Below are 20,336 nucleotides of genomic sequence, written 5' to 3' on the forward strand. Positions count from 1 at the left end.
ATATTCCAATCTCTATATTATATTCCAATCAATACATATTTATATATATGATATATGACTAATATAGCTAGTATTATACAATTATCTATAAACGAATTAAGTTATTTTTATATTTTATTTTAAGCCTCTCTAGTCTAAACACTTAGAACTGCCTGCAATAATGACGTCAACGGCAGTTTAGATGTGCCCATTTGTTATGATGTAACGCGATTCGAGCAGCCTGTACCTTTAAATTGCGAACGCAAGCAACGTGCGTCATCACGTACCAAAACAGCTCGCGGCCACGTTTCCAAGCGCTCACGGAGTTGTAGGATGATGCGTTCACGGGGTTTTATCGCTCCTGCCGAGCATTGCAGTTCGGTCGCCTAGATGCGTTGTTTCTTCTCTGAAGGTTTTACATATATTAACAAATAAAGCGGGCTCTCTGTCGGCAGGGCTGACCCATTTCATGTTCTACTGCTGCTCTGACAGAAGCTACGGGAACACCACTTGTTCAGTCACTGTAGGGTCACGGTGAGTCAACACTGTGTCAGCGTGCAGTTGTTTGGACCTCTGGTAAAGATACGTAAATTATCATTTCTGCCGTATTATCTTGCGCTGCAGTTTTCAGAAAATCTGAAAATCCCATGTAATAGTTTTAAACTGGACCTTAGTCAGAACCTGGATCTGGGACTGATATATAACCCACCCTAAATGTGCTACAGTTCCAATTTAGAAAATCACTTGAAGTTAATAAATTGATGTGCTCAGTGGCCATGCTTTTTACTATTAGCAGTAATGGCTAAAATAATGTATTTCTCAGATTGTTAAACAACTTATGGACATATTCACTGAAGGAAGTTATATAGTGCTTTTATGTGTGAAATATTTAGTAAGATTCAAACTGTTATTTCAAATCATAAAGTTTTAGATGCACGGCAGCCATATTAGTATTTACTGAGGTGGTTCTAGTTGGTCAAAGATTTGAGTTTAAAGACATTCAGCGTGAATTCCTGTGACGTGTCTGTTTCATCATAAATATAAGATATAAACAAAAGCAGGTTCCATGTGTGATGGCAATTATTTCGGTACTTGAAGGATCTGAAACCTTCCTTGATTATGCAAAACCTGATTTTTTATATATATATATATATATATATTGTTTCATTCATTTCAGCGCAGGATGCACATTTTATCTTCTGCACATTCCCAGACAGGATGATCTACATCATAATGGGAGTCTCTGGCTCTGGAAAGTAAGTATGTTTGCTTCGATTGAATGAAATAGTATTTCACTAACTAATGTTCCTTTAAAAATCTGACAAATGAAAAAAATAAAATCAAGGATATTTTTAACTAAAAGTATTTGTTTATTTTAACCATGATGGTTCTTCAATAAACTGATCATTTAAAGTTCACATAGAAAAAACACTTGGCACATTTATTTATAGGGATAAAACAGCACAATAGTTTAAAATCTTATTCGGGTGCAAGTCTCATCGGTTTTGTACCAAGGAAATTTCCTTGGTACAACTTTGCTCAGATACTTTTGATCATTGTGGTCAAACATGTCAATCTTTGTCTTGTCTAACATTTCTGAGCAATGGCTTTTTTCCTAATAGACATCCCCTCAGCCCTTGTTGATGTAAAACCCACCTCGCTGTGGACAGTGACACTGGTGTTCCAGTATTTTCCAGTTTATAAGTATTTGTGATTATTCTAACACATTTTTTTAATCTGAGGGTGACTACTTTTTCTGGAATTACCACGATCCTTTTGGAAATTTTCGGACTATGCTTAAAAATCAGGTCTGTACCAGGAAATCAACCAGTTTAATGAGCTTTACCAATTCTTCCAAGAAGAGTGACCAAATATCGTACCAGAATTATGCTCGGAGGTTATTGGTTGCAACAAATAGTGTGAGTTTTGAGGTGCAAACTGCTAAAGGACCTTTTGTCTTAAGAAGTGGGGGTGCATGTATATATTTGAGCCTGTCTCAAGTCTAACGGATATTTATTGGGATGGGGCAAAACACTCCTGGATGGCCTGTTTCTGATGACATCACAATGGGGTGACTTCTGGTGTGCTGGTTAGTTCTGAGTCAATACAAGGAAAAACGAGAGATAATGATGGAAATTGGACCCAATCAGAATAACCAGGTCTGGACCTACTTGGTTAAAATTCGGGTGCGTTGCTTTTTATTAATCATGACATTCTGTTTTTGTTCACTGGAATCTTATACCGCAAGATTACTTCTTTGCACAATTACAATTCCAATCTGAATCTAGTGTGAGGAACCACTGAGATGTCCAGACTGTGCCACAGAAACAACAGGCTCAGACTAACCTCCTCGGGCATACAGGGCAGCTGTGAAGCCAAGGCTAACAGTCGCCCGGACTGTGAGCCTGGAGCTGACGGACCTCGGGGTGGGAAGCCTCACTGGTTCTGAAACAGTAAACGGCGTCTGACCCTACTGGAAATGTTCCTGTGATTAAGACTGTTATTGGGCATCAGGAAATGCCGGACCTGAAAGGTCGCCTTCTTCTGAATTCTTTCAAACTTCTATACTTATATATTCATTGAAGTATAATAGTGTGAGTTAATAATAGGTTAAGTATATATTTAAGTAGTGACTTGTATCAGTATTTTGAGTAATTTTCCAATTAAAGTGTTAATATTGTGATTTTAAAAATAAATTTCCATAAAACATTCCTTTCATGCCTTTGCATGAAATATTCAATCAGGCTTCCTGACAAAGAAAATGTATTCCTTCGGATAAACTTTAGACTTGATACTGATTTTAAAAAAAAGATTAAAAATCAGTTTTAATAATGTTGTGCTGTGTGATTTCTAGCATTTACTTTGTTTACCTAAAAAGTATTGTGAACACAAGTTTGATAAATTTGCTCATTTCTGGCTGTTTTTCTTGATTGTCTTTTGGAAAACAGAACCAGTTTAGGGACGTTCCTTTCTGAAAAGGTAAACGGATCCGACCAGGATGATTCTTTACTCCTCCAACACAATACTGTCTCATAATGTCTCATGACGTTATCTTCATGTGGAAGTGGATCTGATACTAACCATTGGTTCTCCACAGCTTGGCTGGCCCTTCTATGAAGGCGATAACTTCCACCCACAAGAGAACATCAAGAAGATGGCTTGTGGTGAACCACTTACAGACCAGGTCAGCTCAGGAGTGTGTATACATTTGCCTATGGACATGTTTTATTTAATCTGTCAGTTACAGAAAGTATGACCTTGATAACATCGGGGAGCTCTACATGTTTTCTTCTGTATTCTGCAGTTAAAATGGCATTTTTAGGCTTGTTGTTTTGGGTTAGGGCTAAAGAACAGGACAAAGGGGTATACATCATGGCAGGAATGTTTCTACACAATCAATAAAGTAGTCAAATGTTTTTCTGTAAGTTGTCATGTCGGCTTCAGTTAAATGTACATCATTACCAGACTTCATCTTCTTTCGAACATGACGACTAAGTTATTCTCCTAGATCAAAATAAAACTCAACAAGTGGATGCTGGGTATACACACAGTCTGGAACAGTATGTAGGTTAAGGTCATTATTTCCTTCCTTCCTTCCTCTTCCTTCCCTCCTTCCTTCCCTCCCTCCCTCCCCTACAATAACCTGGCTGGCTATCAGAGCTGAGTGTGGAACCAGCAGGCAGAGAGAGTCAGGCAGCATTTGCCACCAGTTTGCTGCGAGCTGCGTTTGGTGGAAGATGATAACCTCCCACGCAGGGGTTTATTCTGAACGCTGAGGAGGAATACCTGTGTCCAAAGCACACTGCCATCTTTCAGTGACAGTCAACAGTTGGCAGATTGAGATTAAATGATGGAGCGTAGCAGAAATGTAAATAAAGGATTACTGTCAGGCTTTAGCGACAACATGCCTGTCATGCTGGTGTTGGTTGGTTGGCTGGCATAAACAAAATGAGTTGAAGCCAGGATCTAAAAGCATGAGTTTCTGGTTTTGGGCACATTAATCTTGGATCTCACTGCGGCTGCCTGAAATATGTTTGATTTTCCTTTACATTATCTAAACAGGTTTTGGTGTTTAGTGCATTAAAGAGTGAATATTGGCAAATAGTTTAAATGAAAGTACTGTGAGATTTCTGCTGCAATATAAATGCAGCCACCATTAATTCATTTCGTTTCTTAATTCTCAGAAAATATATATTTTTTTGTTTTCTCCACAATAGGAGAGGCTTCCAGGGGTCAGATGGTTTTTTTTTCTCCCTCTTTGTTGTCTTGCAGGCTGATTTTTATCTCATTTTATCTCAGTATCATTTGGGTGATTTTTACATTTTAAACATTATTATGTAAATATGCGTCCTTCATTCGGTTCTCCTGTAACCCAAATGTTGCAGAGTATATTTTCAAATGATGTCATCATTTTAAAACTTCACTTTGTATTTACACCGGTCATGTAAAATTTAATTGGGGATCAATCCACTAAAGGTCAATTACTTGATATAGCTCTGTGATTATTGGTACCTCTGCTGTTGACACCTTACACAAACCCTTTTGCCAGTAGAACAGCACTTATTCTACTTTAACGTTTTACAAGGTTGGAGCGTAGAGAGGGGGATCTTTTCCCAATTTCTCTACGTCGTCCGGAGTCCTGGGGTCTCTCTTATGTCCTCTTTTCTTCAGCTAAACAAGTTTCCTAAGTTGGTCATAGAAGACGGCTGATATGGCCAAGAAATATAATCACAATCATTTGTGGCATTTAATGTAATTAAAAATTTGTATTTAATTAGTATTTTTAAATTAATTACTATTAATTACCATCATAATTGTCTTTTTGGCAATGTGTCTGTCTCTACACACGGTCTGAGCCCAACAAACAAATACAGCTCTAAAAGTGAGCTTCAAATATCGTGGTTTAATAGGAGCTCAGGGAAACGGGAAGTTATGTGTTACTTACTAGTAGTTCCTAGAATTTCTGATCAAATTAAAATGTAAAGCACAAAAAAAAATGCTTTTATTACTTTTATTTTGAAGGAATTGTCAGGTATTCCAATAGTATATCTTTTTAGAAACAATTATTTTTTTAAATTTCCCAACTGAACAAATAAATTTATATAAATCTTTGATTTATATGCAACTGCCATAAAATATTTAGTTTTATGCGTTTTACAGGTCTTCACTGCGGGCACTGTGAAAACATTTGAATTTGGTTCTCAGACTTTTTATCTTATATCTGACCTAATGAAATATAAAATCTAACCAATGTCTTACTCAAAACATATTGGTAACAACCTACTCTCTATACACTTATATCCAGACTTTGAAATTAATTAAACTAAAGCGTAGTATCTAGAAACCACAGCTTCATTTATTATTTCTCATCTTTTCAGGACAGATTTCCGTGGCTTCTCAAACTACACGAAATCATTGAGAGGTAAGAATAAAGCAACGTCATACAGAGGTTCACACCTGATACTACCTTAATTTAGATCCAATTTAACTGGATCCCTAACATTTAAATTGAGAGCTAAAATATGCAGCAATGAAATACTTGTTGTACAAAACACACTTTCATAGAAACTAGATAATGAGGTAAGAAGAAGCATGAAATTGTTCCAAATGATTTTAGAAAAATATCAAAATGGGTTAAAACATTATCATGAAAGCCGGAGCGACTGGTAAGGGAGTTTTGGGGAGTAAAGACAGATTTAGTGAGAGGGTGAGGAGAAGAAGTAAAGATGTAAAACCTCTATGGTAACATCAAAGGCTGCTTCTCCTCTGCATTCATCTGTCGTTATTTTTCACTGCCTGCTTGTCATTGTGCTGCTCTATTTTCTCCAACCCTTCATCTCTTTGTGACCAAAGTTAACTTTGATGTTTTAGTTTATTCCTCACCTAAAAAATGTTAACCATACAGTATATCAGGGGATATTTCTGGGGTTCATTTTCTACCTTCCTGACATCTCCATACATGCATACATGTTCTTGTCTTCCCATCACAGAGAAAGGTGTTCAGGCTCAGACGCTCTTATAGCTTGTTCAGCTCTGAAGCACCTCTACAGGCAGATCCTCCTCCATGGCTCCACGGCAGTGGCTCCAAATATTTGCCCTCACCACATATCTCCATCCTCTCCAGAGGTCTTCTTCCTCTACCTGCTCGGTGACTACGATCTCATTCACCAGAGGATGGTGGCCCGGCAGGGACATTACATGAAAGCAGATATGCTGCGCTCCCAGTTTGATATTTTGGAGCCTCCATCAGACGAGGAGAACGTGCTCACCCTGGACATCAGGAGGAGCCTGGGTGAGATGGTCCTGGAAGTTGAGAAGCACATTGAAAGCCTGAAGCTGAAGCTGGAACCACTGCAGCAGACTGAGAACGCAACATTTCTTGGGTAAACTAAGCCGGGTTTTGCTGCAGTGTCTTGAAAAGATCATAATATCCAGATGTCTCATGATCATCTTTCCTGATTTCTTCTCTTACGTTTTAAAATGAAAAAATAGATTAAGTTCAGGATTGATTGCTGAGTCTTTATGTTGGGATCCGCAGTCTGATAAAGGTTAACTTTATGATCAAATACCTCCACGGTAAGGACATTCCTGTCGTCTTATCAGCAACGAAAGATGTTTAACATGCAGACTGCAATGAAAAAAAAAGGTTTTAATATTTCTTACATGGTGAAATAAAAAAGTATTTGACAAAAGTCAAGGAGTAAAACACCAGCATAGACTTGCACAACTATAACCAGAGAATCAGCATCACATACTGCATTGATGTGCCAAGCACTAACACATTTATTCATTCAAGATGCAGAAAACATGGTGGTTCCTCCTTGCCCTTTCAAATGGCCACATCCATGAACCTGTTGATTTAAACACATCCAAACACAGCAGTCAGGTGATCACTAGTTATCACAAGGCAACAGGTTAGCTTTCAACCAGCACAACTGGGAACCATTCACAGCTTTTTATGTTACAGCCTTATCTCAGTTCTTCTCAAGTGAAAAACATTTGCTTAAAATTTTTGCATGTTTACTAAAAGTAAAGTACCTCCAAAAAAAATCACATATATGTAGAGTTAAGCCCAATATTATTCACACCTTTGACATGTTTCTTGTGGCTGGAAGTAAAAGTAACATTTTAAAGTGGCGTAGCCAAATGTTCTGATTTGAATCTGATTGAGAATCTGTGAAGGGAGCTAAAGATTAGGGTGATGGTAAAGAGGCTATTGACCTTCAAACTTTGGGAGCTCATCATAAGACATGAATCGTTAAAATACTAATGGAGACATGCAGGAAGCTGCTCAGAGGTTATAAAAATGGTATAATTGATATAATGCCAATAAAGATTTTTCCATTGATTATAGAGGTTACAAATATGTCATTTTATTTTATGAACTATAAATAAAAACAGTTGTATCATCTCTTTGAGAGATGCCAGTCTCATTTTCTACCAGAAACATATTTTTTGGTTGGATCTAAACCAATCAGTGGTCTGAATGATTCTGGGCTTAACGGCAGGGGTTCACAGTTAGAGTGTCTGACACAGATTTGAATCAGGATTTAACGTTTGTATGTTCAGACCTTCTATGGTGGAATCACTGACCTCGTTAGATGAAGCCACAAATGAAGCAACATTAATTCTTATGCAGAGTTCATATGTTCATAGATGTTTTTAAGATTAACTTGGAAGTTAACTGTTTTGCTTGTTATAAAGTTCACATGTTGTGAATCATTGCATTAAGTCTGATGGTAGATTTATCAAAGCCTGGTCTTTACTAGACTTTTTGAAACTACCCCAAAACACAACATATTTTCTGATTTTCCTTGTGTGTGTGTGTGTATTCATATATATATATATATATATATATATATATGAATACGTTAATTGAATTAAACATCAAGTCTGTTCAATCAAATCAAATCTCATTTTGTTTTTGACAAATTTTCATTGAAAAATGTTTGAATTAAACATCTAACAACCCAGGTTCTGTCTTTGTGTCTTTTATGCGGCGACATCAAAAAGCACCAAACAATTTTAAAGGTGGATAGCAAAATTATTCAAAATGAGCATACAGGTGAAAGTTAGGTTTAACTTCTCTTGCTATCTTGCAGGTCAGATCGGGTTGAAACTTTGCCATTTTATTTGTCAGGTCTCTTGGCATCTTCAAAAGTCACCCTCAGAGAGAGAGAGAGAGCTCCACTCCATACCGAAGAGCTGTTTCTGTGCTGTGACTCATCTTCAAACTTCAACCTGAATATTTTTGGAGCTTCTAATCCAGAACCCCCCCCCAGCTACTCCCATATCTCTCCCACTCATACGACTGGAGATTAAACCCTCATAGCCTGCCAGCCATAGACAAACGCGGGCAGGCTGTCAAGTGGAGAACTTGTTTAACGTGTAGAGAACGTGTCTTGTTTGTTAAGATCTCAGCTTGACTTTTGCATATATGAGATGCACTTTAGGCAACATTTACCTTTTATGGTACAGGAATTAGTTTGCTTCCAAAGGTGGTTAAAAATGTCTCTTTGTAGGTCATAGAAATCATCAGCCTTACACTTCAAGCGGTTCAGAGTCAACCACTGTAGATAAATGATGTGAAGATATTAATTAATCTACAGTGCTGTTGAAATCCCAGGCCAAAAAAAATCAACCAAAAAGGCAAACAATACTGCCCCCTAGTGTTCAAAGCTGTTTAGTACAAAGCTAGAAAGAAATGCTTCATATGACGTCTGTTTAGAATCAATCATAAAAGATTCACGATTTTTCCACATCTCATTTCAGCGTTTCAGTTAAGAATTAACAAACTTACCAAAAATAGATCATTTTCTGGAGCTTCATAGAAAGCCAGACATAAAGGTACGCTGCGAAAATGTAAACACCTGAAATAAAGCCACACAGCAACCCCACGCCCGTTTCTGGGTGACTTTCCCAACATTTTATTAACACACACAAAAAACATGAATTTCTCTTTTTCAAAATAATTTAAAGAACCCCATTAACCAGTTAGATAATATTAGCTACTGAACCAAATACACCAATAACAAAATGTTGGAAATTCCGTTTTTATTAAACTGACATGGCAGCAATAGGGATAAAAAAATAAAGCTGGTAAGCTATAAGCTTGTTTTAAGAAATAAAATCAGTACAGTTCACTACTACTGACTTTAACACGAAGTCTCTAAAGAATATATCAGCAGGTAGCTGTTTTAAGAAGAATAATTTAGCACGTCAGGATTTTTTTCTTTGTCTTGCAAGGAAAATTAACAAATTAAAGCATGTTTATTTGGAACTTTACATTTAGGATTATCTGATAGATATACAGTTATGTGAAAATGTTAGGATACACTAGGAAAGCCTGTGTTTTTCTACCATAATTGGACATGGATTTATTTATTTCATTCATTCAGAAATAAAATGAATTTTTCATGTTATGTATGTATAAAAAAAACAAAACAATGAATAAAAAGGGGTAAAACAAAAAGATAATTTCATATATGGTCACCCCCTTTTCTCAATAAAAAAACATGTCCAAGAAAAATATAATATAAAAGAGTTTGTCATCTATTCACCGCCAAACAGTAAGACACAGAAAAAGAAGTATCTAATTACATTTTCTATCTTATATACCTAAGCTCATTCACTGAGTTACATATTTAATTAGTAAATGTGATTTGATTACTTTTTTAAATATGAAAATTAAGTTGGACTTCTTTTGTTGATAGACTAATCTCATGAACAATGTTGCAGCATTCCATTACTTTTGTGGACATTTATTATTAATTTTAACAACACTAAAACACTGAGAAAAATATAAATTAAATAATAAAAATAGAAAAAAAAGGTATATTATAAAATTTAATTAAAAATTAAATTTCTTGTGATGAATAAATTAAGACACCCTAATATTTATTCCCACTTAAAGTGGCTAAAACCATACACAGGTATCACATCAGGTGCTGATGATAAGACATCATTTCTCAACATTTTCAGGAAGAAGATTGCAGCATCTTGTGGGTCAGCTAAGGGATCTGAAGACGTGTCATAAAAATGTGAAATCAGCCATTTCAGTGTGCACAAAATAGTCTACAAGTGCAGGACATTACAAATACATTACATTACAAGTCCAGGACTGGCCATCCAAACAAGTTCACCCTGAGAACTAAGCACAAGGTGCTAAAAGGAAGCTCCAAAAACCTTAAATTGTAATCATGGGACCTATGGTTGGCTGTTGCTACTGTTGATGTGAAAGTGCATGCTGTTAAACTTTTAACAAGAAATGTGCACGTAGGATAAGATAAGAATAAAAACATGAAAGCAAACCTAAAGTTTGCCACAGAGAACTGAGACAAACACAATGACCTAATAAATTAAAAAAATCAAGCTGAAGCAGAAATGGATCCTCCAGCATGACAATGATCCAAATCATACAAGTAAATCCACCAAGGACTGGCTGAGCATTAAGAAATGGAAAGTCCTGAGTCGAGTCAAAGCCCAAATCTTTATGTCACTCTTTGGAGTGACTTGAAACAGGCGGTCCATGCAAGAAACCCCTCAAACATCCAACAGCTGAGAGTGAGGAGTGGAGCAAACTATTGTCTGACTAAAGCCAGAGACTGAAAAATGTTATAAGAAGCACTTCAGTGAATTTATTTCAGCTAAAGGGGGTAAGACTATCTATTACAGGTGTAGGGTGTCCTAACCTCTTCCTCAGAATACACTTTTTTGTTTATTTTGTGAGTAAAACAATGGTCATTTATTTTTCTTAATTGCAATCAAATCCCTGCTTTACAGTCTGTGATGGACACACAGGAGCATCCTGGGAGTGTGGCGACATGCATTACAACATTACTGTGCTCCAGGTTCAGTCTGCTGCCTTAGAGCATGAGTGTGAACCATGTGTGCACTTATTGGACATCTGCCCGGGTGTTAGATGGTGACCAGGTGGTAACATAAAAAGAAGCTTCACAGTATGGTAGACATTCATAATGCATTACCTGCTTTTGAATATTGATGCAGATGCTATGAATCTACATCATGTAGAGTGAATTTAGATAGATGAATTTAGATACCAGAGCAGGCAGACTGAAAGTGTCTTTTTTCTCCACTAAAATCAAATTAAAACTCTATTTTTCTGCTAAATAACTGTGTTGTAGATCCCTGCCATTAATTAACTACAGGTATTTTTTAAATGACTCCAAAATATTTTCTCCAGTGATTATTGTTTAATCAATGCCTATAACATTTACCTACATCTATATTGTTGCTTGGTTGTGTTGGCAGATACATGTACAAGTAAGTCTTGTGTGTATAAATATGGCTCGCACTTACATCTGTTTTTTTAACTCACTTCTTAATAACTGATAATTCGTGTATTGCTGTCCTGTCAAAGACTGAGCAGATGTAGAGCAGAGAACAGGTCTCCTCCTGTGCTGATGAGGGCCTGAAGGTTTGCCTGTCTGTCTCTGAAGCCCATTGAGCTCAGCTGCTGTAGCTCCTCCTGGAAGTCCTCCTCTTCCTCATGACGAACCTGATGTTCAACAATATGAAAATAGTTTGAAGTCTGACATTTAATGAAGAGTTCAGTTACAATCTGTACTTTAATTTACTAAAGCAGAAAAATGTTTCGTAAAATGTATGCCTCCAAATTATTAGTGCATTTTTGTGCTCTTGTTCTGGGCAGAATTTACAGGAGTTGGTGCAATTTATTCAAATATGTACAAATTAAAAAAGGGTTTACAGATATAAATAATCATTAAGTTTAAGTTATTTGGAAGGTGTAAAAGAAATACCCAGGTACATATGTATAAAACTCAAATATATACGAAACAAAATGTCAAGAGGGATTTCCATACAAAGTATGGCTAAACATGTTCTGGATTACAACTCACCATTAGTCACTGTAAGTCACTCATTTTTCCATATCTACAGTACTACGTGGAAGTATGGGGTTATAATTATAAATGTGCTCTAGATGGTGGGGGACGCCAGCCCCAGGTGCTTGCCGCTGGCCGGGGACCTCTTGCCGGGTGAGTTTGTCCCGTCTTGGTGTGGGGTTGGGCATTTCCGTTGTGGGCGCAGTGCTCAGCGGTGTCTGCCCAGTTGCGCCTGTGGGCGGAGGCAGGGGTGGTGTTGCGCGGGGCCCTTGCCTTGCCGTTGTGGTGAGCTGTGTGGTGGGGGGCAGGATGTGGCGGGGGTGCTTGGAGCGGGGCTGTGTGTGGTTGTGTTTTCATTGGCTTTTCAGGGATGGAGCTCACCTTATGGGGTGTACCCCTGTGGAGAGGGGACTCATGGCGTTTGGGTTTGGGAGCTTGTATTTGATATCTGTGTCCTGGTTGGGGGCAGCCCTGTGGGGAATTTCATGTTGGGGTTCATGGGGGGTGGGTGGCTCATGGGGTTGAGATCAGAATTCATTGGAGGGTTAGGACAGTTTCATCCTGTAGCAGCTCTGGTTGGCAGGCTGGTTTGGACCAGGTAGACCCCTCTTTTGTACATGGCCCCCATCCGTTGGGGACTCGGGTGGGGGTGGGGGGTTGGATCCAGGCCAGTGTCGCTTGCGTTCGGGCAGTCTTCACCCCCGGAGGGAAGGGGATCACCTCAAGGGTCCAGGGGGTGGTTGCCCATATGGGGTATTGGCACCTGGACATGGGAGTATAGAGTATATATGGGGAGTGTGAGAGAGCGTACGATGTCCATTGTTGTTTGTCTTTACGTTGGGTGCATGGTGTGAGTGTTTTCATGTGTGCGCAAGAGGGTGGGAATGTGTGATTGTGACTGTGTGTGCCTATTTTTTGTGTCAGGTTAGGTCTTGGGCTGCTCCCCGCCACACTACCTGCCGGTGGCTGGTGTCTCTGCGTGCTGGTGTACTTGTGGTTCTCGGTGTCCGGGGCTGGGTGCTTTGGTGTGCACCGGCTCATTCCTGGTGGGTGCTTTCTGGGGCCTGGACCCTGGGTACTGTCCCCGGGGTCTCGGGTCTCTGGGTCCATGGCTGGATCTGCTCGGGCGTAAACAGCTGCCAGCGTGGCCTGTGGGCTCGTCGCTGCAGCTCCCTCGGGCTTCTGCACTGTGGCTGCTGGGTGGTTCCCCTGGGTCTCTCCCTTGCTCTTCTCTGGGGGGTTGCAGTAGTCCCGGCGACGATTCTCCTGGGGTTCCTGTGCTCTGGGGGGCCTTTGGATGTCTGTGGCTCAGATCTCCTCCGTGTCTGTCTCAGGTCCAGGGGGCAGGTCTGTGGCTCCTTACACTCGCTATTGCATATTTTGTATGGAGAAACCTTGTATACACAAGCGCGCTCACACTAAAATGGTGCGTTCACAACGCACGCGGATTCTGCAAATATTTCGCGTCATTTGTGTGCTTTTGCTCACTTGACATTCTGCGTGAACTCCGTGTTGCCAAATGGCAATAAACGGCAACGCCTCGCCGCGTCATCAAATAGGAAGAGCTTCCATACCGCAGAATCCGCGTTCGGTGTGAACGCACCATAAGACCCACAGGTGTTTAGATTAAGGTGTTGACAGATGCACAAATGTTCTATATTGAGCTACAGCCACTAAATAGATCTTACATTCATAAGTGCCGTGCACATTTTGGTAAAAAAGCTGTTATTATATACATTTCTGCAGGTGTAGAAGCAAGCAGGGTGTTATCTGGTATTCTCTTCATTCTTCCACTTGTGAAAGTAAATCTGTTGGGTTTCTTCCTGGCACTCAGATAACAATTCGCTACTCTGCCGGACAGGACACGGTTAAAAATAAATAAATAAATGTCCTCTAGTACTATTATTTGTACTGCAAAGAGAAGCAATAAGGATCATCCATAATACAAATTATCGACATCACACAAATCCGTTATTTTTGAGGTTGAAAACATTAAAATTAGCTGATTTGGTCCATTTTCAAACTGCACAAATAATGTATAAAGCAATAAATAATGTTTTACCTGCTAACATTCAGAAATTGCTCTTGAATTGAAATGGGATTATAATTTTAGGGGGAAACTGGATTTTAAACATCCAAATGTGTGTGAATTATTAAATATAAAATTATAATCTGTGTTTTTGTTTGTGGAGTGCGATTGTGGAACAGCTTAAGTATGGAGCTCATGTGATGTCCAAGCATGGTCCAGTTTAAGGTGTTGTATAAAAGTATGACTCTTAAGAACTACAAAGACGAGTTTCATTCATTTACCCTCTTCCTAATTATAAAGTAGAAAGTAAATGATGTATGGTCTTCAGAATGATTTTAAAAATAAACTTTTTTAAAGTATGGCTTGCATTTGTATTCAGCCCCCTTTACCTTGATGCCCCTAAATAAAATACAGTGCAACAAAATGTCTTCAGAGTCCAACTTTGTGCAGGCCTTCAGAGGGTTATTGGGGAACATTAGTGAACAAACAGCATCATCAAACTGTTGTGGAGCAGGTTTTCTTCAACAGGGACGGGGAAATTGGTCGCAAAGTTCATGTAGCTGGTTGGAGTCAATGGATGGAGGTAAAAGCAGGGCAATCCTGGGAGAAAGCTTCTGTGCTGGTCACATAACACTCCATTAAAAGGTGGAGGCTAGTGGTATAAATGCTTTTGGGAAGACACCGTGGGAACATTTAGCATTTATTAACATTTAGACAAAAGCGACAATTATATTTCAGTTTTGCGTTCTAATATTGGCCTTTTACATTTAAGAACAGTTACTTGAAATACGTTATAGGGAATCAGAGAGTTACCCCATTGTTGGTGTCAGCTAGTGCCTTCAGCATCTGATGCACAAACTGTTGCTGCTGCTGCTGCTGTTGTTTTGTCAGTGGGGCATCCTGAGGACTGCACCCAGACTGGTTGTTCAGGTCAGGATCAGATGGGTGAACAGGAGCACCATTATGACCAGTACTGCCACTGGTTCCAAGTCCAGCACTGCCAGACAGACATGTAAAAAAAGGATTTCTGCAAGTTTCTGTTCATTCAGTTTAAGAACATGATCATTTAAATGTATGAGCTACATAAATTAAGAAGAAGAATTATTAAACTTAGTAGCTTTATAACATATTAAATTGATGTAATAATTAAGCACAATAAATATAGGTGTGCCAAATTAAGAGGATGTTTTTCAACTTTTATAGCTATTTTTATGTTTTCTTTAAGTTTATAGGAAGCTTCATACTGGTTACAACAGGTTTTAACCAACCATTGAAATTTCAAAGCAAAACATGTTAAATATAAACAGTACTTTTCTATGAAAAACAATGCATTTCAGCAAAAGATGGCCTATTGCACCAAACTGGAAAAAAACTTGGCTGAAACAATAAATGAACAAATGAACAAATGTACAATTAAAGAGAGCACTAACTGTAATTTAAGATTTAATTTGGAAAATCTGAGTGGATTTTAGACTTCTTACGGCCTAAATCCTGATTAAAGTTGATACTTTTTACAAGTTTTTAAGACCAAGTAGAAATCCTCTATATAAGACAGTCATTTTACTCGCGTGTTTATTCGCTTGTGCTCACACAGGCATAAGGAGGGGAGCCTCCACAGACAGTGTCTGCAGGCCATGTTGGATCTGTAGCAAAGCCTCCATGGCTCGAGGGTTCAGCATCATGGACAGCAGCTCTGGACTCTGCATCTACAATTTATTGAAAGGTAACAAAGAAAATGTTAGTCTCTATGGCAAACTGCATCAGAAATAGCTATATTTTGTCAATTTAACAGCCTGAATAAGATCACACTTTTGTCACACAGCATCTAATCCTGTGGTAAATAAATATACATTTCAAAAAATATTTGCGCTTGTCACAAATCTTTAGAAGAATGGAGGAAGAATATTCTAAGAATGTATAATAAGAAAATGTAAGAATATAAGATCGCAGAATAATGCTGGAGTGAATAAACAAACCTGTTGCAGAAAGAGAGGAATCTGCTGCGTCATCTGCTCCTGCAGCTGAACATTTCCTGAGAACAAAGGATGGCTCAGCAGCATCTGAAGCAACAACAGAATAATAAATATATCAGCACTAAAGTCGGTCTCCCTCTCATGAGGAAGGACTGACTAACCTGTCATATTAAAATGAGTAATGTGTGAGGATTTAGTGACAACTGATGGTGGAGCTATAGGTTGCAGCTGTCAGCAGGGAAATGAGAGATCATCTATGTTTAAACAAAAGCTGTGGGAATCTATAAATGATGGGAAATAATTTATCCTAAGGTAATGAAAGATAATAAGTCTTCACCAACAAACACATATAAGTATTGTGCCTCATCTCTGCAATATATCCTGACCCATCCATCCCCATGTGAGTTTATAAGCTGGGCCTGCATCACCTGTGCTGCAAAGTCAGGGTTCTGGCTGAGGCAGTTCAGAAGACTGTTGATGTACGGCCCAGACACCAGACTCTCCATCAGACCTGGACTGGCTGTGATCTCCTCCAGGAGCGACTGCATACCTGAAGCCACATAATGTTAAAACATTCACTTCAAATATTCAACATCATTTCAAATATTTAACCTTTAAATAGACAATTGGATTTGAAGTAGGATTATATGAGATGTGACCACAGATTTGAATCATCTGTGTTTGTATTAATTGCAATAGTATTTCATTCATAATTTGACTGGATGGATGTGCATTCTCTCACCTGCTGTAAGAGGGCTCTGAAAGCTTGAACCAGCTCTGGGAGTGGCACCAGCTTCTCTGAGGGGATCTGTGGAGTCACTGGAGAGAGGTGATGTTGGGCTGGTTGGTGCTCCTGGTCCACGATGACTTTCACATGATGTTGTCACTAATGGAAATGTTGATTTCTGACAGAGGCAGCAGAAGCAGACTTCACAAAAGATAGATGAACTATGCAAAATATCGAAGTATCATTACAGTTATAGCTTTACCTGGGATTGTTTAGGAAGATGTTGCTGCTCATCTGTTGCTTGAAGGACATCCAGAGTAGGATTGTTTTCAGGGTTATCCTGCACCATGATCAAGTTCCCCAAAGCTCTACTTCCGTTTTGCATCGCTTTTTCTATCATTTTGGGCTCCCTGGTGAGCTCCAGAACCTTAAGACGAATGAAAAGAGTTGTGATGTTTGAGGCACACCACAAAGAAAGAACATTTTTTCACAGACAAGACACAGTACAGCACATCATTGCATGTGAATGGTACAATGATAGAAACGTATCACTCACACAGCTTGCAAAGAGAACTGTACCTCTAACACACACTCACCCACCTGCTTTTTGACATCAGAGTTGTCCTCCACTTCAGGGTTTGTTTTAGGAAGCTGTTGAATTTGAGGATTAGACAGAATGAGCTGTCTTGTTAATTGAGGTCTGGAGGTGCAAAGGGTGTTCTGCACTAGTGGGCTAGCCAGGACACAGTGCATCCTCTCTGGATCACTCAGTAACTGGCTCTCCATTTGGCTCGGGAGGGCAGTGAAAAAGCTGGATTGGCTGTTTTCCAAGCCTAGACTGTCCAGACCCGCGACTGAGACAAGACGGAACAAGACAGAATAGGGGGACTTAAAACCACTGGACAGTAGATGGTAGGGAAAGAATGTTTGACAGTTTTTACCCAGGTAGAGCGGAGAAGTAGGAGTCGGTGTTTGTTTGGGGTCAGGGTCAGGAACAGCTGTTAGCTCTGACTGGACGGGTTCTGACGCTGGATCACTGGGAGTCTGACCAGATGAAGGCTCAGGCCTAAGAAAGACAAACAGAACTTAAACTGCTGCTTAAAACCTGCTGTATGCACAGAGAGCATATGGAGTGAATAGCCCCACTCTATGAACCATGTTAGTGATGAGATTATCCAATGAAAGTCTATTTGTTTGGATAGAAAGTAAATAAAAGATTTCACAAATTTACTGGAGGTTTTCGAATTCAATGCCCAGACTCCCCTGTGAGTCATGAAACGCAGAGCAGTTTTTAGATGGCCACCAGATATCCAGTTGAATTAAAAATAACTTTGTTTTATTTGTTTTGGTCAAAATTCTGACTGAACGAATAGAAATAATTGGAAGAAAGTAACATATTGGCTGTGCTCTGCCCACCCAAAGTCATTGAATTTCAGATATCATGCCTTGTCTCAGTCTTGAAAAGATTCAATGTTCTATTCAGAATCGGAGTGACACGTTTAGGTGCCTTTACAGATATCTTCTTGAAATATTTTACTCAGTGTGTCTTCTTAATTTTTTTATCTATAATGATTTTTTCTCACATTTCCTAAATGTAAAAGTGGACTGCATCAAGTGGAAACGGAAAAATGTAATCGTCCTCCTTGTTAAATCATGGCTGAACGTAACTGTGATTAAAAGCATTGTTTGGTTCCTTTTCTCTAGCCACACATGGGTACGATTACTGGAAAACCTGTAGAATCAAAAAACATGCAAATAGACGTTTTCTGACAACATGAAGTAGATCTCAAAAAGCAACACATCATGTCCCAAGTTAAAGGAGTTCAAGAGCAGAAAAATAACATCATACAGACAGTAGCTTATTGTTAGCTTCCATATTAACTTCACTTTTAAATTCTCACCTGTAAGTCGTGACTCGCTTTGGATAAAAGTATTTGCCAAATGCATAAACATAAACATGGTGGTGGTAACATGATGGTTTGGACCTGCATTTGCTGCTGCAGGACCTGGATGACTTGCTAGGTTTATAGCGAATGCCAAGTGTGGCACAACAACTGACTAGGTTTAGAGGGCAATTCATTTTTCAAAAAGGTTTAGAGAGCTTTTTTCTTTATATAAATTACATCATGATTTAAAAAACAGCTTAGACAGACAAACAGTAAGGCAACATTTTCTAGGATTGTGCACAAAACAAAGGAGCGTGACTGCCTCCACATTGACTGGATAGGGGAATAAGCAATCGAAATATTTAGTTCTAGCATTTGTGCTCAGCCCCAAACAAAAAGACGCTCTGGGTGGTGAGCCATATTGGCCATAACAAAAACCCTCCACTGTCCAGAGATTGCCCTGATAAGACAAGGCACTGAATTTCTCATGAGTTTGACATAAATTGTTGAGAAGTACCTACAAAGGTGTCATTCACTATAATGTTTATATAACTTTACACCACCAACACGCTGATGATCACCATTTGTTCACTGTGTGTTCTGTACCTTCGGATCATGCAGAGGCTGACAGATCCTTTCTGTTCTTTAAGGTGACTCATGAGTTCTGACTCTCTGAGTACCCGTCCGGAGTGGGTCAGCACCAGCTGCTCTGCTGGGGACCGCAGCCGCTCTGACAGACACAGTTTCAGCTGTGTGCGCACACACACACACACACACACACACACACACACCGCAGCGATGACAGCTTAGTTTGACTGTTGTATAAGACTGGCTGCAGACAACAGATTAGAGGAAACCATCCCTAGCTTCCTGACCTGTCTGATGGTGCAGTCTCCTCTGACGGTGAACACTCTGCTCTCCGAGACACTTCTGAGGACAACGTGGATCTTTTCAGACCTGTGGGGGTCATCTGCGTTTACTGATTCTTCTTTCGCCGAGTCTGACATCCTAGATTTGTCCGGGCAGAGGGTGAGGGTAAAAGGCGGACCTGGAGAAGCAGTCTCTGAGTGGAGGAGTGTGTGTGTGTGTGTGTGCGTGTGTGTGTGTGTGTCCAGATGACTCGGCAGAAAGTTGTGGACATGGGGGACAGTTGGAACTGCGCAGTCAGGGGTGTACGTCCTTTCCCAGGAACTTACACCATATTTTTAAGATAATAAAATTGTAAGCAGTATTTTCCTAACCCTAATCATCTGAACAAGTTTAGAGTAACAGAAATTAGTCATTAGACATTATCTCACAAAATTGAAACATGGACATTTTGAATACATCCTGAGCCAATTGAAACATAATTTGTCATTTTTATAATAAAGAACATATTTTTGTTTACCTCAGTTGTCACCAAAAGTCCCCTGAGCTCTCTATTCTATTTTCTATTCTATTCTATTTTCTATTCTATTTTCTATTCAATTCTATCTGTATCGGGTTTTTTTTTTTCTTTCACTTTCGTTTCTGACTTAAACTTTAATCAGGCGGATAAAATGTTTTATTTATGGAAAACGCTTTATTAACTCTAAAGAAACTGTTTTCTTTGGGTTTTTCTAACTTGTTCCACTAAAGTTGGAATTCCAGGTAGGAAAGTCAGAGGTTTCTGACCAACCCTGACCTCAAAATCCAACATGGCTGCTTTGCATATAAAAAAGGTTTAATTTTAAAATAATTTTAAAAAAGGTTTGTTTTTTATCTAATGGAATACTTCACACACTCCTTTTGCTACAGTGTTTTAAACCATAAAATGCTGAAAAATAAATTTTTATTTTCTCTTCTCGCAGTAGAAGCAGCAGTCGGTAGGATATCAAACTCAGACATAGTTAGGTTGGG

General features: G+C 39.1%; 2 protein-coding genes across 7 annotated transcripts; one reads left to right on the forward strand and one right to left on the reverse strand.

Annotated features, from left to right (window-relative positions):
• Window positions 1-240: 240 nt before the first annotated feature.
• On the forward strand, window positions 241-6,671 carry LOC124878450 (probable gluconokinase). 6 transcript variants are annotated; one of them, XM_047382397.1, is made up of 6 exons: window positions 241-513; window positions 1,157-1,235; window positions 2,928-2,958; window positions 3,077-3,163; window positions 5,363-5,401; window positions 5,970-6,671. In XM_047382397.1, the coding sequence occupies exons 4-6, from the start codon at window positions 3,093-3,095 to the stop codon at window positions 6,364-6,366; spliced, it is 507 nt and encodes a 168-aa protein (XP_047238353.1). In that variant the 5' UTR covers window positions 241-513; window positions 1,157-1,235; window positions 2,928-2,958; window positions 3,077-3,092; the 3' UTR covers window positions 6,367-6,671. The 6 variants fall into 6 exon arrangements, with proteins under 6 accessions (XP_047238353.1, XP_047238354.1, XP_047238355.1 ...); XM_047382398.1 differs by having other exon boundaries at window positions 1,162-1,235; XM_047382399.1 differs by having other exon boundaries at window positions 1,193-1,235.
• A 1,285-nt stretch (window positions 6,672-7,956) lies between these two features.
• LOC124878449 (ubiquilin-1-like) lies at window positions 7,957-19,604 on the reverse strand. The gene is made up of 11 exons (XM_047382393.1): window positions 19,334-19,604; window positions 19,065-19,207; window positions 17,514-17,638; window positions 17,173-17,426; window positions 16,835-16,999; window positions 16,588-16,750; window positions 16,274-16,395; window positions 15,849-15,932; window positions 15,463-15,578; window positions 14,686-14,869; window positions 7,957-11,497 (listed from the first exon to the last, which is right to left on the reverse strand). The coding sequence occupies exons 1-11, from the start codon at window positions 19,463-19,465 to the stop codon at window positions 11,354-11,356; spliced, it is 1,632 nt and encodes a 543-aa protein (XP_047238349.1). The 5' UTR covers window positions 19,466-19,604; the 3' UTR covers window positions 7,957-11,353.
• Between the last annotated feature and the right edge of the window lie 732 nt (window positions 19,605-20,336).

Source organism: Girardinichthys multiradiatus, chromosome 12, assembly GCF_021462225.1.
Source record: "Girardinichthys multiradiatus isolate DD_20200921_A chromosome 12, DD_fGirMul_XY1, whole genome shotgun sequence".
NCBI classification, from domain to species: Eukaryota; Metazoa; Chordata; class Actinopteri; order Cyprinodontiformes; family Goodeidae; genus Girardinichthys; species Girardinichthys multiradiatus.

What these genes read in the sequence shown, in the direction of transcription:
- LOC124878449 (XM_047382393.1), bottom strand. Translation starts at nt 19,465, where the DNA reads ATGTCAGACTCGGCGAAAGAAGAATCAGTAAACGCAGATGACCCCCAC. An exon ending in GAGACTGCACCATCAGACAG is followed by an intron (nt 19,208 to 19,333) that starts GTCAGGAAGCTA and finishes GTGCGCACACAG; the next exon opens with CTGAAACTGTGTCTGTCAGA. An exon ending in GCTCCCCTCCTTATGCCTGT is followed by an intron (nt 14,870 to 15,462) that starts GTGAGCACAAGC and finishes TCTGTCTGGCAG; the next exon opens with TGCTGGACTTGGAACCAGTG.
- LOC124878450 (XM_047382396.1), top strand. Translation starts at nt 1,198, where the DNA reads ATGATCTACATCATAATGGGAGTCTCTGGCTCTGGAAA. An exon ending in GGAGTCTCTGGCTCTGGAAA is followed by an intron (nt 1,236 to 2,927) that starts GTAAGTATGTTT and finishes TTTGGAAAACAG; the next exon opens with AACCAGTTTAGGGACGTTCC. An exon ending in GGACGTTCCTTTCTGAAAAG is followed by an intron (nt 2,959 to 3,076) that starts GTAAACGGATCC and finishes GGTTCTCCACAG; the next exon opens with CTTGGCTGGCCCTTCTATGA.